Raw genomic sequence first — 15,243 nt, 5'->3', positions numbered from 1 at the left:
CTTAGTGTCAGATACCGATCACAGAGAAAGATATTGGCAAGAGAGAAAAGCAGAAATAAGCTAAGACACAGAAAAGCTGAAAGTGAACAATGGAGGACCCCCGCCTCCTCCTGCCAAGAGATACAGAGACATACAAAAATAGAGAGTGAGTGGGAAGAAAATAGACCAGAAAGAAGAGAAATAGAGACAGGGAAACAAAGACACACACAGAGAATGGTGGTAGGAGATGAGGTGGAGCATGAGCTGCTGGTGAAGGATTAGAGGAAGAAAGACAGGGATAAAGGAGGCAGAGAGTGAAACTGACAGGCCTGAGGAAGACCAGGATACAGAAACTCAGAAGATGGGAGAAAAGGAATAGGGGAGAGAGAGAGGAAAGTTTATATAATAGAGCCTAGAAGCATGAATAAGTGAAAATTCATTCTTAAAATTTAAATTAGATGTAGAAGCTTGCAGTAAAATCAGTGTCTTAAAACTGAACAAGGACTTTAAAAATCATCTCCCGTGATATTTCTTGCCTTTTGAATCCTTGTATCCTTCAAACAGTCCCGCTATTCCCCCATTGCTTCTGAAATGTTAGAAATGCCTGATCCCTCCTTTGGAAGACTCTAGCTTCTGCTTCCCAGTGAATAGCATTCCCTCTTCCTTGGCTGGTTTCAGGACAAAAACCACATGAAGAAATGCAGAGGTGATCAGAAATGGACAAATACGGAGAGGATGCTACAGGAGACTCCTCTAGGGAAGCACCTGAGGTGTAATAAGTTAGTCTGAGTAAAGATGAGCTAGCCAGTGCTTTTCCACTCTGACTGTACCCTGGTATACCTGGGAACTTAAAGAATGCTAAAGCCCCTGCCCCCACTCCTAGAGATTCTTATTCCTTTAGCCTAGGGTGTGGCCTGAGCATTAGTATTTTTCTTAAAGCTCCCAGGTGATTCTAAGGTACAACCAAGATTGAGAACTACTGAAATATGCAAAGCAGGGTCAGGTCTCAAAAACCAGTTCTCTTCTTCGATCATTGATGTTGGCCACAGGATGCATCATCCACTTTTCTTATTTTAAAATTGAAGTGAATTTTGTGTATTATTCACAAAATAACTCACAGAATTTAGCCAGTATATTGGAATGGAGCAAAAGCACATAAATTTTGTACTTAGTCGCTCAGTTGTGTCTGACTCTTTGGGACCCCTGACTGTAGCCCGCCAGGCTCCTTTGTCCATGGGGATTTTCCAGACAAGAATACTGGAGTGGGTTGCCATATCCTCTTCCAGGGGATCTTCCAAACCCAGGTCTCCGGCATTGCAGGCAGATTCTTTACTGTCTGGGCCACCAGGGAAGCCCAAATTAGTTTTAGATACCTTAAATTTAAACAAAGCAGATCATTTCCTAGGATAGGAACAAAAACTTTCATTGGAAATATTTGTTTGGTGTCTAAGCTTGCTTTAGAAATAGGATATATTTGACCTGTTGTATCTAATACAATATCTCAAGTACAACTCTTTTTTTTTAACTTTTTATTTTGTAGTGGGGTTTAGCTGATCAATATTGTGATAGTTTAAGGTGAACAGTGAAGTGACTAAGCCATACATATACAGGTATCCTTTGTACCCCAAGCTCCCCTCCCATCCAGACTGCCACATAACATTGAGCAGATATTTTTTGATGAGTGGAGCTTGGCAAGGGTTTATCGTCAAAAAGAGTGACTTTTTTCTAACACATTGATAAAAGGAGCACTTCCTGGGATGGGATCAGGGATGAGGGCTCACTCATTTATTAGTCATCATGAGGGGTGCTAAGGTGAACAAAGGCCCTGTTTCGTTTCAGGGCAGGCTGAGGGCAGCCCTCCGTCTGGTTGCAAGTCTGCAAGTTGCTTACCCCACCCTCACTCTTTCTCTGGAGATACTCAGTCACTCACTCACTCACTAGAAGGACTGATTCACCCCAGGGATGACAAAACATGCTCTATCAGACCCACCTCCCATATTTGGAAAAGAATATTCAAAGCATTAATACATGCTTATGGATCCAGTTGCCCTCTTCATGTATGACTGGGGAAATGGGCAACATTCATTAAATTCATGTTAAAAACTGATAATCACGCACTGTGCCAGATTGTAATAAACACAGAAGGAGCAAACAATTTTTTAAAATATAATTGATTTACTATATTAGTTTTAAATATATAACTAGTGGCTCAAAATTATTATAGATTATAGATTAGGTTATAGATTATTATAGGTTATCTAGATTATAGATATAATCTATTTATATAGATTACATAAAGTTATTATAAAATACTGACTATATTCCCTATGTTGTACAATATATTCTTTAGCTTACTTACTTTAATCATAGCAGTTTGTACTGCATAATCCCCTGTCTTTATATTGCTACTCTCCCTTCCATCTCCCCACTGATAACCACTAACTTTGTTCTCTATATCTGTGAATCTGTTTCTGTTTTGTTGTATTCATTCATTTGTTTTATTTTTTAGATTCCACATATAAGTGATAACATATAGTACTTGTCTTTCTCTTCTAGATTTATTTCACTAAGCAATGTCCTCCAAGTCCATGCATGTTGCTACATGGCAGTATTTCATTCTTTCTTATAGCTCAGTAATATTCCTTTGTATTCAATATCTTCTTAATCCCATTACCTCTTGATGGGCACTTGGGTTGTTCCCATATCTTGGCTATTGTAAGTAATGGTCCATGAACACTGGGGTGCATATATCTTTTTGAATTACTGTTTTTGCTTTTTTCCAGATATGTATCCAGGAGTGGAATTGCTGGATTGATTTTTAGGTTTTTGAGGAGCCTCCATACTGTTTTCCATAGTACCTGCACCAATTTACATTCCCACTAACAGTATTTGAGAGTTCCCTTTTCTCCACATCCTCTCCAACATTTGTTATTTGTGGTCTTTTTGATGATAACCATTCTGACAGGTGTGACATGATACCTCATTGTGGTTTCAATTTGCATTTCTCTAATAATTAGTGATGTTAGGCATCTTTTCAGTGTGTGTTAGCTATCTGTCTGTCTACTCAGGAAAAATGTCTATTCAAGTCCTCTGCCCATTTTTTGATTGGATTGTTGTTTTAAATGTGGAGTTGTATGAGCTGTTCATAGATGGGTATTAGCCTCTTACTGGTCATACAATTTGCAAATAATTTCTCCCATTTCAGTAGGTTGTCTTTTTGTTTTGTTCATCATTTCCTTTTCTGTGCAAAAGCTTTTAAACTTAATTAGATCCCATTTGTTTAGTTTTGTTTTGCTTTTGTTTCCTTTGCCTTGGGAGAAGAATACAAAAAATATTGCTATGTTTATATCAAAGAGTGTTCTGCCTATATTTTCTTCTAGGAGTTTTATGGTTTCTAGTCTTATATTTAGTTTTATATTTAGTTTTAAATCCATTTTGAGTTTATCTTTGTGTATGGTGTTAGGAAGTGTTCTGATTTCATTCTTTTACATGTAGCTGTCCAGTTTTCCCAGCACCATTTATTGAAGAGACTATCTTTTCCCTGTTGTTTATTCTTATCTCCTGTGCTATGCTCAGTTGCTCAGACATGTCTGACTCTTGGTGACCCCATGGACTGTAGCCCACCAGGCTCCTCTGTCCATGGGGATTCTCCGGGCAAGAGTACTGGAGTGGGTTGCCATGCCCTCCTCCAGGGGATCTTCCCAACCCAGGTCTCCTACATTGCAGGTGGATTCTTTACCATCTGAGTCACCAGGGAAGCCCTTTTTATCTCCTATATCATGGATTAATTGACCATAAGTGAGTATGTTTATTTCCGGGCTGTCTATTTTGGTCCATTGATCTTTGCATCTGTTTTGCTGTATCAGTCCTATACTGCTTTGATTACTGTAGCTTTGTAATAGTGTCTGAAGTCAGGGACTGAGATAACTTCAGCTTTGTTCTTTTTTTCTCAATATTGTTTTGGCTACTCAGGGTCTTTTGTTGTTCTATGTACATTTTAAGATTATTTTTTCTAGTTCTGTTTTTAATATTTTGAAAGGTTTTTACATTAGATTGCTTTGGGTATGTGGACATTGTAATGTTAATTCTTTCAATTCATGAGCATGGGATATCTTTCCATTTATTTGTACCATCTTCAATTTCCTTCCACAGTGGTTTTCTTTTTTTTCCATTTATTTTTATTAGTTGGAGACTAATTACTTTACAATATTGTAGTGGTTTTTGTCATACATTGACATGAATCAGCCATGGAGTTACATGTATTCCCCATCCCGATCCCCCCTCCCACCTCCCTCTCCACCTGATCCCTCTGGGTCTTCCCAGTGCACCAGGCCCGAGCACTTGTCTCATGCATCCAACCTGGGCTGCTGATCTGTTTCACCCTAGATAATATACATGTTTCGATGCTGTTCTCTAGAAACATCCCACCCTCGCCTTCTCCCACAGAGTCCAAAAGTCTGTTCTGTACATCTGTGTCTCTTTTTCTGTTTTGCATATACGGTTATCGTTACCATCTTTCCAAATTCCATATATATGTGTTAGTATACTGTATTGGTCTTTATCTTTCTGGCTTACTTCACTCTGTATAATGGGTTCCAGTTTCATCCATCTCATTAGAACTGATTCAAATGAATTCTTTTTAACAGCTGAGTACACAGTGTTTTATAGTTTTCATGGTATAGGTCTTTCACCTCCTCAGTTAAGTTTATTTCTAGGTATTTTATTCTTTTTGAAGATTTTAAGGAGATTGATTTCTTGCTTTCTCTTTCACTATTAATGTATAGAAAAACAACAGATTTCTGTATATTAATCTCGTATCCTGCAACATTACTGAATTTATTTTTCAGTTCCAATAATTTTTCATGGAGACTTTAGGGTTTTCTATATATAATATGTGTCATCTGGAAATAGTGACAGTTTTCCTTTTCCCCTGCTAATTTGGATGCCTTTTGTTTCTTTTCCTTGCCTGATTGCTGTGGCTAGGACTTTTTTCTTTGATCTTTTCTATTTTTATCTTTATTTTATTTCTCTTTCTTTGATCTTTATTGTTTCCTTCCCTCTGCTAACTTTGGGCTTTGTTCTTTTTCTGATTCCTTTAGTTGGCAGGTTAGGTTGTTTATCTGAGACTTTTCTTGTTTCTTGAGGTATGCCTATATCACTATAAACTTCCCTCTTGGAGCTGCTTTTGTTTTGTCCCATAGATTTTGGAAAGTTGTATTTTTCTTTTCACTTGTCTCAAAGTATTTTCTGATTTCTTCTTTGATTTCTTCACTGATCCACTTTTAGTAGTATGTTTTTGTGCTTTTACTATTTTTCTCCTGTAATCATTTTTCTAGTTTCATATTGTTGTGATCAGGAAAAAAAAAAAAGTTTGATATAATTTCTAGCTTCTTAAATTTGTCAAGACTTGTTTTGTTGCCTAGTGTGTGATCTATCCTGGAAAACATTCCATGAGCACTTGAAAGGAATGTGTATTCTTCTGGTTTGGGTTAGAATTTCTTCTAGATATTGTTAAGTCCAATTGGTCTAATGTGTCATTTAAGACCTCTGTTTCTTTATTGATTTTCTCTCTGGATGATCTAATTATGTAAGTAAAGTGTTACTGAAGTCCCCTCCTATTAGTGTATTAATGTCAATTTCTCCCCTATGTCTGTTAATATTTGCTTTCTATATTTGTATGCTCCTATATTAGGTGCATATATGTTAACAGATGTTATATTTTCTTCTTGTATGGATCCCTTTATCATTATACAATGGTCTTGTTTTTCTTTTGCTATAGACTTTGTTTTAAAGTCTATTTTATCTGATATGAGTGTTGCTCATTTCTTTTCATTTTCATTTTGTGAAATACCTTTATCATCCTCTCATTTTCAGTCTGTGTGTCTTTAGCTCTATGAAGAATCTCTGATTAGGAGCAGTCTTGGGGTTTTGTTTTTTTTTTTTTAATCCAATCAGTCATTCTATGTCTTTTTATTGGAGAATTTAGTCCATTGATATTTAAAATGATTATTGATAAGCATAAACTTATTGACATTTTGTTACTTCTTTTCTGGTTGTGCTTGTAGTTTTTCTCAGTTATTTTATTCTTTTAGCCTCTTCCCTTATGGTTTGATCATTTTCTTTTATCCTTATACCCTGTTCCTTTCTATTTATTGTTGTATCTATCATAGATTTTTGATTTGTGGTTACCATGGGGGTAGTATGTGTTGACCTATAAAGTGTATCTACTTGTTTAAATCTGATAGTCATGTAAATTCAAACACATTCTAAAATATTTATATTTTCACTCCCCTCCTCCATGTTTTGTACTTTTGATGTCCTATTGTACATCTTCATGCTTATCCCTTAACTGTTTATGGTAGTTATAGTTGATTAAACAATTTTTGCCTTTTAATCCTCATACTAGCTTATTTAAGTGATTGATCCACAGCCTTTACTATATATTTGCCTTTCAGTTCAGTTCAGTCACTCAGTAGTGTCCGACTCTTTGTGATCCCATGAATCGCAGCACACCAGGCCTCCCTGTCCATCACCAACTCCTGGAGTTTACTCAAACTCATGCCCATCGAGTCAGTGATGCCATCCAGGCATCTCATCCTCTGTTGCCCCTTCTCCTCCTGCCTTTACTAGTGGGATTTTCCCTTTCTTATAAATTCTTACTTCTTGTTATAGCCTTTTCTTTCCACTTAGAGAAGACTCTTTAACACTTCTTTTAGATTTGGCTAGTATTGATGAAATCTTAGGTTTTGCTTGTCTGAGAAGTTTTTATCTCTCCTTCAATTATGAATGATAGTATTGCTAGTAGAATATCCTAGGTTGTAGGGTTTTTCCTTTCAGGACTTTAAATATGTAATTTCACTGCCTTCTGGCTTGCAAAATTGCAGCAGAAAAATCACCTGATACCCTTATGGGAGTTCCCTTGTATGTGACTCTGTCTTTCTTTTGCTGCTTTTAGAATTCTATCTTTAAGTTTTTGCCATTACAATTATGATACCTCTGTATCACCTCCTAGGGGCACATGTCCCAACCTGATTGCTTCTCCTCCCTTCCTACACAACTCCATGTGGATCTTTGTTTACAGCCTTGATTGTCAAAGAGTCTTCCTGCCAGTCTCCAGTTGGTTTTCAAAGAAATTTGCTCCACATGTAGATGTATTTTTCATATGTTCATGGGGGGAAGTAAGCTCAGTATCATACTACTCTGCAATCTTGTGCCCTCCCCCAGAAGGTTACAACTTTGAGGGAGAAGCACACAGCTAAAACTAAACCAAAAAAAAAAATCACAAATTGCCATTTCTGGCAATATATAAAGCATTTATGGATATTCTAGCCTCTGAGATGAAAGAAAATCCTCCATAGTTCAGTTCAGTCACTCAGTCGTGTCCGACTCTTTATGACCCCATGAACCACAGCACACCAGGCCTCCCCGTCCATCACCAACTCCCAGAATGTACCCAAACTCATGTCCATTGAGTCAGTGATGCCACCCAACCATCTCATCCTCTGTCAACCACTTCTCTTCCTGCCCTCAATCTTTCCCAGCATCACAGTCTTTTCAAATGAGTCATGGATGCCATGATCTTAGTTTTCTGAATGTTGAGCTTTAAGCCAACTTTTTCACTCTCCTCTTTCACTTTCATCAAGAGGCCCTTTAGTTCTTCTTTGCTTTCTGTCCTGAGGGTGGTGTCATCTGCATACCTGAGGTTATTGATATTTCTCCCAGAAATCTTGATTCCAGCTAGTGCTTCATCCAGCCCAGCGTTTCTCATGATGTACTCTGCGTATAAGTTAAATAAGCAGGGTGACAATATACAGCCTTGATGTACTCCTTTTCCTGTTTGGAACCAGTCTGTTGTTCCATGTCCAGTTCTAACTTGCTTCCTGATCTGCATACAGGTTTCTCAAGAGGCAGGTCAGATGGTCTGGTATTCCCATCTCTTTCAGAATTTTCCACAGTTTATTCTGATCCACACAGTCCAAGGCGTTGGCATAGTTAATAAAGAGAAATAGATGTTTTTCTGGAACTCTCTTGCTTTTTCAATGATCCAGCAGATGTGGGCAACTTCATCTCTGGTTCCTCTGCCTTTTGTAAATCCAGCTTGAACATCTGGAAGTTCACAGTTCACATATTGCTGAAGCCTGACTTGGAGAATTTTGAGCATTACTTTACTAGTGTATGAGATGAGTGCTATTGTGTGGTAGTTTGAGCATTCTTTGGCATTGCCTTTCTTTGGGATTGTAATGAAAACTGACCTTTTCCAGTCCTGCAGCCACAGCTGAGTTTTCCAAATTTGCTGACATATTGAGTGCAGCACTTTCACAGCATCATCTTTTAGGATTTGAAATAGTTCAACTGGAATTCCATCACCTCCACTAGCTTTGTTTGTAGTGATGCTTCCTAAGGCCCACTTGACTTCACATTCCAGGATGTCTGGCTCTAGGTGAGTGATTACATCATCATGATTATCTGGGGCATGAAGATCTTTTTTGTACAGTTCTTCTCTGTATTCTTGCCACCTCTTCTTAATATCTTCTGCTTCTGTTAGGTCCATACCATTTCTGTCCTTTATTGAGCCCATCTTTGCATGAAATGTTCCCTTGGTATCTCTAATTTTCTTCAAGAGATCTCTAGTCTTTCCCATTCTGTTGTTTTCCTCTATTTCTTTGCACTGACCACTGAGGAAGGCTTTCTTATCTCTCCTGGCTATTCTTTGGAACTCTGCTTCAAATGGGTATATCTTTCCTTTTCTCCTTTGCTTTTCACTTCTCTTCTTTTATTTGTAAGGCCTCCTCAGAAAGCCATTTTGCTTTTTCCATTTCTATTTCTTGGGGATGGTCTTGATCCTGTCTCCTGTACAACGTCATAAACCTCCGTCCATAGTTCATCAGGCACTCTATCAGATCTAGTCCCTTAAATCTATTTCTCACTTCCATTATATAATCATAAGGGATTTGATTTAGGTCATACCTGAATGGTCTAGTGGTTTTCCCCACTTTCTTCAATTTCCGTCTGAATTTGGCAATAAGGAGTTCATGATCTGAGCCACAGTCAGCTCCCAGTCTTGTTTTTGCTGACTGTATACAGCTTCTCCATCTTTGGCTACAAAGAATATAATCAATCTGATTTTGGTGTTGACCATCTGGTGTTGTCCATGTGTAGAGTCGTCTCTTGTGTTGTTGGAAGAGGGTGTTTGCTATGACCAGTGCATTCTCTTGGCAAATTCTATTAGCCTTTGCCCTGCTTCATTCTGTACTCCAAGGCCAAATTTGCCTATTACTCCAGGTGTTTCTTGACCTCCTACTTTTGCATTCCAGTCCCCTATAATGAAAAGCACATCTTTTTTGGGTGTTAGTTCTAAAAGGTCTTGTAGGTCTTCATAGAACCATTCAACTTCAGTTTCTTCAGTGTTACTGGTCGGGGCATAGACTTGGATTACTGTTATATTGAATGGTTTGCCTTGGAAACGAACAGAGATCATTCTGTCGTTTTTGAGATTTCATCCAAGTACTGCATTTCAGACTCTTCTGTTGACTATGATGGCTACTCCATTTCTTCTAAGGGATTCTTGCCCACAGTAGTAGATATAATGGTCATCTGAGTTAAATTCACCCATTCCATAGAGAGGTGTCTTTTAAAGTAAGCCTGAAGTTTGTTCAGTAGCCAGCTAGATGCCATTTACAACCTAGGTGAAGAGCTTATGTTAGGGAAGCACTTGGGATCATCAGGAATTTGAAGGAAGCTTCTTTTAATTAAAGACCAGGGAGCAAGCCAAAGATGAGGCAAAGATGGCAAGCAGTTTGGGATTTGAGATCTTTTTCTTTTTTCAGAGTGGTTTTAAGTTCACAGAAAAATTGAGTTGAAGATACAGAAATTTCTCATATACCCCCTGCTCCCACACATGCATGTTGTTCAGTCACTCAACCATGTCCAACTCTTTAAGACCCTATGGACTTCGCTTACCAGGCTTCCCTGTCCATCACCATCTCCCAGAACTTGCTCAAACTCAGTCCATTGAGCCGGTGATGCCTTCCAACCATCTTGTCCTCTGCCATCCCCTTCTCCTCCTCCCTTCAATCTTTCCCAGCATTGGGGTCTGTTCCAATGAGTAGGCTCTTCACATCAGGTGACCAAAGTATTGGAGCTTCAACTTCAGCATCAGTCTTTCATATTCAGGGTTGATTTCCTTTAGGATTGACTAGTTTAAGCTCCTTGCCGTCCAAAGGACTGTCAAGAGTCTTCTTCAACACCATGGTTTGAAAGCATCAATTCTTTGGCACTTAGCCTTCTTTATGGTCCAGCTCTCACATCCGTACATGGCAACTGTAAAAACCATAACTTTGAATATACAGACCTTTGTCACAGACACATGCGTAGCCTCCCTTATTATTAATATCTCCCACCAGAATGGTATATTTGTTATGGTTGATGAACCTACATGGACACATCTTATCATCCAAAGTCCGTAGATTACATTAGGGTTCACTCTTGGTGTTATACATTCTATGAGCTTGAATAAACATGTAATGACATGTATATTCTCTTTCCCTAAAATTCCTCTGTAAGATCTTGGGTTTTTTGTTGGTGTTTTTTGTTTTTTGTTTTTTGTTTTGTTTTGCTAAATATGAGTAGTGGCTGCAGGGCTGCCAATATGCCTTAATAGTAGTCTTATCTCTTAGCTAATAGAAAGTTGCTACATAACACAAGGAGCTCATCCCAGGGCTCTGTGACAACCCAGAGGGGTAGGATGGGGAGGCTTGGAGGGAGGCTCAAGAAGGAGGGGATATGTAGTTCTGATTGATTCATGTTGTTGTATGGCAGTAGCCAACACAACACTGTAATTATCCTCCAATAAAAATTTTTAAAAAATAGCTTTATCTCTACTTCTTTCCTCAAACAGGTAAAATGATAGAAGATTACTGGGGGGTATCGAGAAAGATTCTCGGAGATCTGAAATTCTTGGAAAGTCTCAAGACATATGACAAAGACAACATTCCCCCAGTGATCATGAAGCGGATCCGGGAAAGGTTTATCGATCACCCAGATTTCCAGCCTGCTGTAATTAAAAATGTATCATCTGCTTGTGAGGGTCTGTGCAAGTGGGTGAGGGCCATGGAGGTGTATGACCGTGTGGCCAAAGTGGTAGCTCCCAAACGGGAGCGGCTGAAGGAGGCTGAGGGGAAGCTGGACACACAGATGCAGAAACTGAACCAGAAGCGAGCAGAGCTGAAGCTGGTGGAAGACCGCCTTCAGGCCCTGAACTACGACTTTGAGGAGATGAATACCAAGAAAAAGACATTGGAGGGAAACATTGAAATCTGTTCCCAAAAGCTGATCAGGGCAGAAAAACTGATTAGTGGTCTTGGAGGAGAGAAAGACAGATGGACAGAAGCCGCTCGGCAGCTGGGTATCCGTTACACTAATCTGACGGGGGATGTGTTGTTGTCCTCTGGGACCGTGGCTTACCTGGGGGCCTTTACTGTGGATTATCGGGCTGAGTGCCAGAAGCAGTGGCTGGCCCAGTGTAAGGACAGGGTCATCCCTGGCTCCACTGACTTCAGTCTTAGCAACACATTAGGAGATCCTGTAAAAATTCGTGCCTGGCAGATTGCTGGGCTTCCCATTGACTCCTTCTCCATTGACAATGGCATCATTGTATCCAATTCCAGACGCTGGGCTTTAATGATTGACCCTCAGGGGCAGGCCAATAAGTGGATCAAGAATATGGAGAAAGCAAATAAGCTGTCAGTCATCAAGTTCTCGGATACCAACTATGTGAGGACGCTAGAACACGCTCTGCAGTTTGGTGCTCCGGTCTTACTAGAAAATGTTGGGGAAGAGTTGGATGCCTTTATTGAGCCCATCTTGCTCAAGTCCACATTCAAACAGCAAGGGGTTGAGTACATGAGGCTTGGTGAAAACATCATCGAATACTCCAGAGATTTTAAGTTATATATCACAACCCGTTTGAGGAACCCACATTACCTCCCTGAGGTGGCCGTGAAAGTCTGTCTCCTCAACTTTATGATCACTCCCTTGGGCCTCCAAGATCAACTCCTTGGCATTGTGGCTGCCAAGGAGAAGCCAGAACTTGAAGAGAAAAAGAACAAGTTGATTGTGGAAAGTGCCAAGAACAAGAAACAGTTAAAGGAAATTGAAGATAAGATATTGGAGGTCCTTTCCCTTTCTGAGGGCAATATACTTGAGGATGAGACTGCCATCAAAATTTTGTCTTCTTCCAAAGTGCTGTCTGAAGAAATCTCTGAGAAACAGGAAATTGCTTCAGTGACAGAAACACAGATCGATGAGACCCGTATGGGCTACAAGCCAGTGGCTGTTCATTCTGCCACCATCTTCTTTTGTATCTCTGACCTGGCCCACATTGAACCCATGTACCAGTACTCCCTGACATGGTTCATAAACCTCTACATGCAGTCTCTGGCCCATAGCAAGAAGAGCGAGGAACTGGAGCTACGAATTGAGTACATCATTGATCATTTTACCCTCAGTATCTACAACAACGTCTGCCGCTCTCTGTTTGAGAAGGACAAGCTGCTTTTCTCCCTCCTCTTGACAATAGGAATCATGAAAGAGAAAAAGCAAATTAATGAGGAAATTTGGTACTTTCTTCTAACTGGAGGCATTGCCCTGGACAACCCTTTCCCAAACCCAGTTTCTGAGTGGCTGTCTGAGAAGGCATGGGCAGAAGTGGTCCGTGCATCTGCATTGCCAAACCTGAAAGGCCTTATGGAACATTTGGAACAAAATGGTAATGAATGGAAGCTCATCTATGACTCAGCCTGGCCCCATGAGGAAACATTCCCTGGATCTTGGAAGTTTCTTGAAGGTTTGGAGAGGATGGTGATCCTCCGATGTTTGCGGCCTGACAAAATGATTCCAGCCATTCGGGAGTTCATTGCTGAACACATGGGAAATGTATACATTGAAGCCCCTACATTTGATCTCCAGGGGTCCTACAATGATTCCAATTGCTGTGCACCATTGATATTCGTGTTGTCTCCAGGTGCAGACCCAATGGCAGGTAAGGGTAGAATGTTGTATGAGGAATATTAATAGATGGATAACAATAGCTTGTCCCTATTGAGCAGGAATCTCAAACTCAAATGGCTTTGAAGGGCAATCTGGTTAACAGATTAAGGCAGGGCTGGAATAACATAAGACTTCTTTTCTGGCCTAAAGAGGGCAGCTCATTTGTATTGTACCATTTGATAATGTGATCTTAGGATGACCAGATTATCTGCTTCTTCAAAAGAAACAAGAAAGGTAGAAATCACCCATTTTAAAAAAATATTTATTTATTTGGCTTCGTCAGGTCTTAGTTGCAGCATATGGCATCTTCCTTGCATCTTGTGGGATCTTTCATTATGGTGTACTGGCTTAGTTACTCAGTGGCATGTGGGATCTCCGTTCCCTGACCAGGCATTGAACTTGTGTCCCCTGCACTGCAAGGCAGACTCTTAACCACTGGACCACCAGGGAAGTCCAGAAATCACCCATTTTTAAATCTTGATAACTCATTCAATTTTTTTCTTAAAAACTTTAAGAGGGCTAGCCAGGGCTAGATTTAGCCTGGTGACTGCTAGTTTATCACCTTTGTCTTAGACCATTTTCTCAGACCATTGTTTCTCTCAGCTATGCTTTTCTCTCTTTTTTGAATCTTTAAATTTTTTGAGTAATTAATGCCTCATGTAGTAAAAAAAAAAAAAAAAAAGAAAATGCAAAAAGCATAGGATTATGGTTCCATTAGGACCATTTTGTTACCTCAACAGACATTTGGCAAAGTGGGAGGACATTTTTGTTCTCACAAAGAGGGGGTACTACTGGCATCTAGTAGGTAGAAGTAAAGGATGCTGCTAAATAGCCTACAATGCCCAGGACAGCCCCCACGACAAAGGATTATCCAGGCCAGAATGTAAATAGTACTGGGGTTTAGAAGAGTGAAGGGTACATCTTCCTCCTAACTCTCTCAGAAACAACTGCTACTAGTAGTTTGCATAATTTTCCAGAAAGTGTGTGTGCATGTAAAGAGATATGAATTATTGATAGAAATAGATTAGTTTTCTATTCTGTTAGGGGATCTTAAAGCTTTAGTTTTCTCTGTTGTTGAATGAAAAAAGAATACCAGAAATGTAAGTGACAAGATTGGCAGTTCTCCTGTGAAAACTGAGAAATTTGACGTGTATTCTGACCTTGTTAGAAAGCCTGCTCTTCAAAGAAAATCAGAAGAAGGAGCTGAAATGAACTGGTACTTTTCCAGGTTCCAACACTTAAATTATTGTTATTGTCAAAGCTCAATTCATGACCCCTTACTAGCATCTTGCTTCTTCCCCTGTGTTGTTTCTGTGGTAGGCTTATATAGGAAAAATGAGGGGAAACTAGGAAAAGGAGAGAAAAGAAATGGAGGAAAGAGTAGAATATGCTCTGTAAAGTGATGATGTGTTGGGAGAGAACAGGCCTGTAAAATCTAATGGTGTATATAGCTTATACACCATTTATAGAGGGAATAGAGGGAATCCTGTCCCTCTATACTAGAGGCTTCATCAGATTCAGCTTGGATGATGTCCCAGGCATCCACAGATGCTGCGTCTGGTTGTCCTTTATCATTAAGATTGATCACTGGGTTCAGGAGTTGTCAGTGTGATTCACGTCAATACCCCTCTACTGCCTCCTTTATAAAATTTCCCATCAGCCTTTCACCTAATGTGGTGGCTCTCACTCTTGGCTGCACATTGAAATCACCTAAAGAACTTTAAGAAAAGCTCCGCGAAAAAACAAATACTGTATGGTATCACTTATATGTAGAATCTAAAATATGGCACAAATGAACCTATCTATGAAACAAAACCAGACTCACAGACATAGAGAAAAGACTTGTGATTGCCAAGGAGGGGTTGGAGAGGGAAAGCTTGGAAGTTTGGGGTTAGTAGATGAAAATTATTATATATAGAATGGATAAATAATAAGGTCCTACTATATAGCACAGAGAAATATACTCAGTATCCGAGGATAAACCATAATGGAAAAGAATATAAAAAAGAATGCATATATAACTGAATCAGTTTGCGGTATAGCAGAAACTAACACTACACTGTAAATCAACTATATGCTTTGATAAAAATATATTAAAAGCAGCCAGTGAGAAAAACAAGATAACCTATAAAGAACAGCAGTTAGACTAGCAACCAGTGTTTCAATAGCAACAATGCAGTTTGTGGAATAATGCCATCATGGTGCTAAAGGAAAATA

The 15,243-nt window shown here is 39.4% G+C and overlaps 1 protein-coding gene across 1 annotated transcript in view; it reads left to right on the top strand.

Annotated features, from left to right (window-relative positions):
* The window catches only part of DNAH3 (dynein axonemal heavy chain 3), a 233,517-nt gene that overhangs the window by 192,655 nt on the left and 25,619 nt on the right, over positions 1 to 15,243 (top strand). Inside the window, exon 52 of the mRNA XM_043456022.1 lies at positions 10,877 to 13,018. Within this exon, the coding sequence (XP_043311957.1) occupies positions 10,877 to 13,018 (2,142 nt within the window). The remainder of the gene's footprint in view (positions 1 to 10,876; positions 13,019 to 15,243) is intronic.

This window comes from Cervus canadensis, chromosome 32, assembly GCF_019320065.1.
Source record: "Cervus canadensis isolate Bull #8, Minnesota chromosome 32, ASM1932006v1, whole genome shotgun sequence".
NCBI lineage: Eukaryota > Metazoa > Chordata > Mammalia > Artiodactyla > Cervidae > Cervus > Cervus canadensis.
This window is presented reverse-complemented; position numbering and strand designations above follow the sequence as displayed.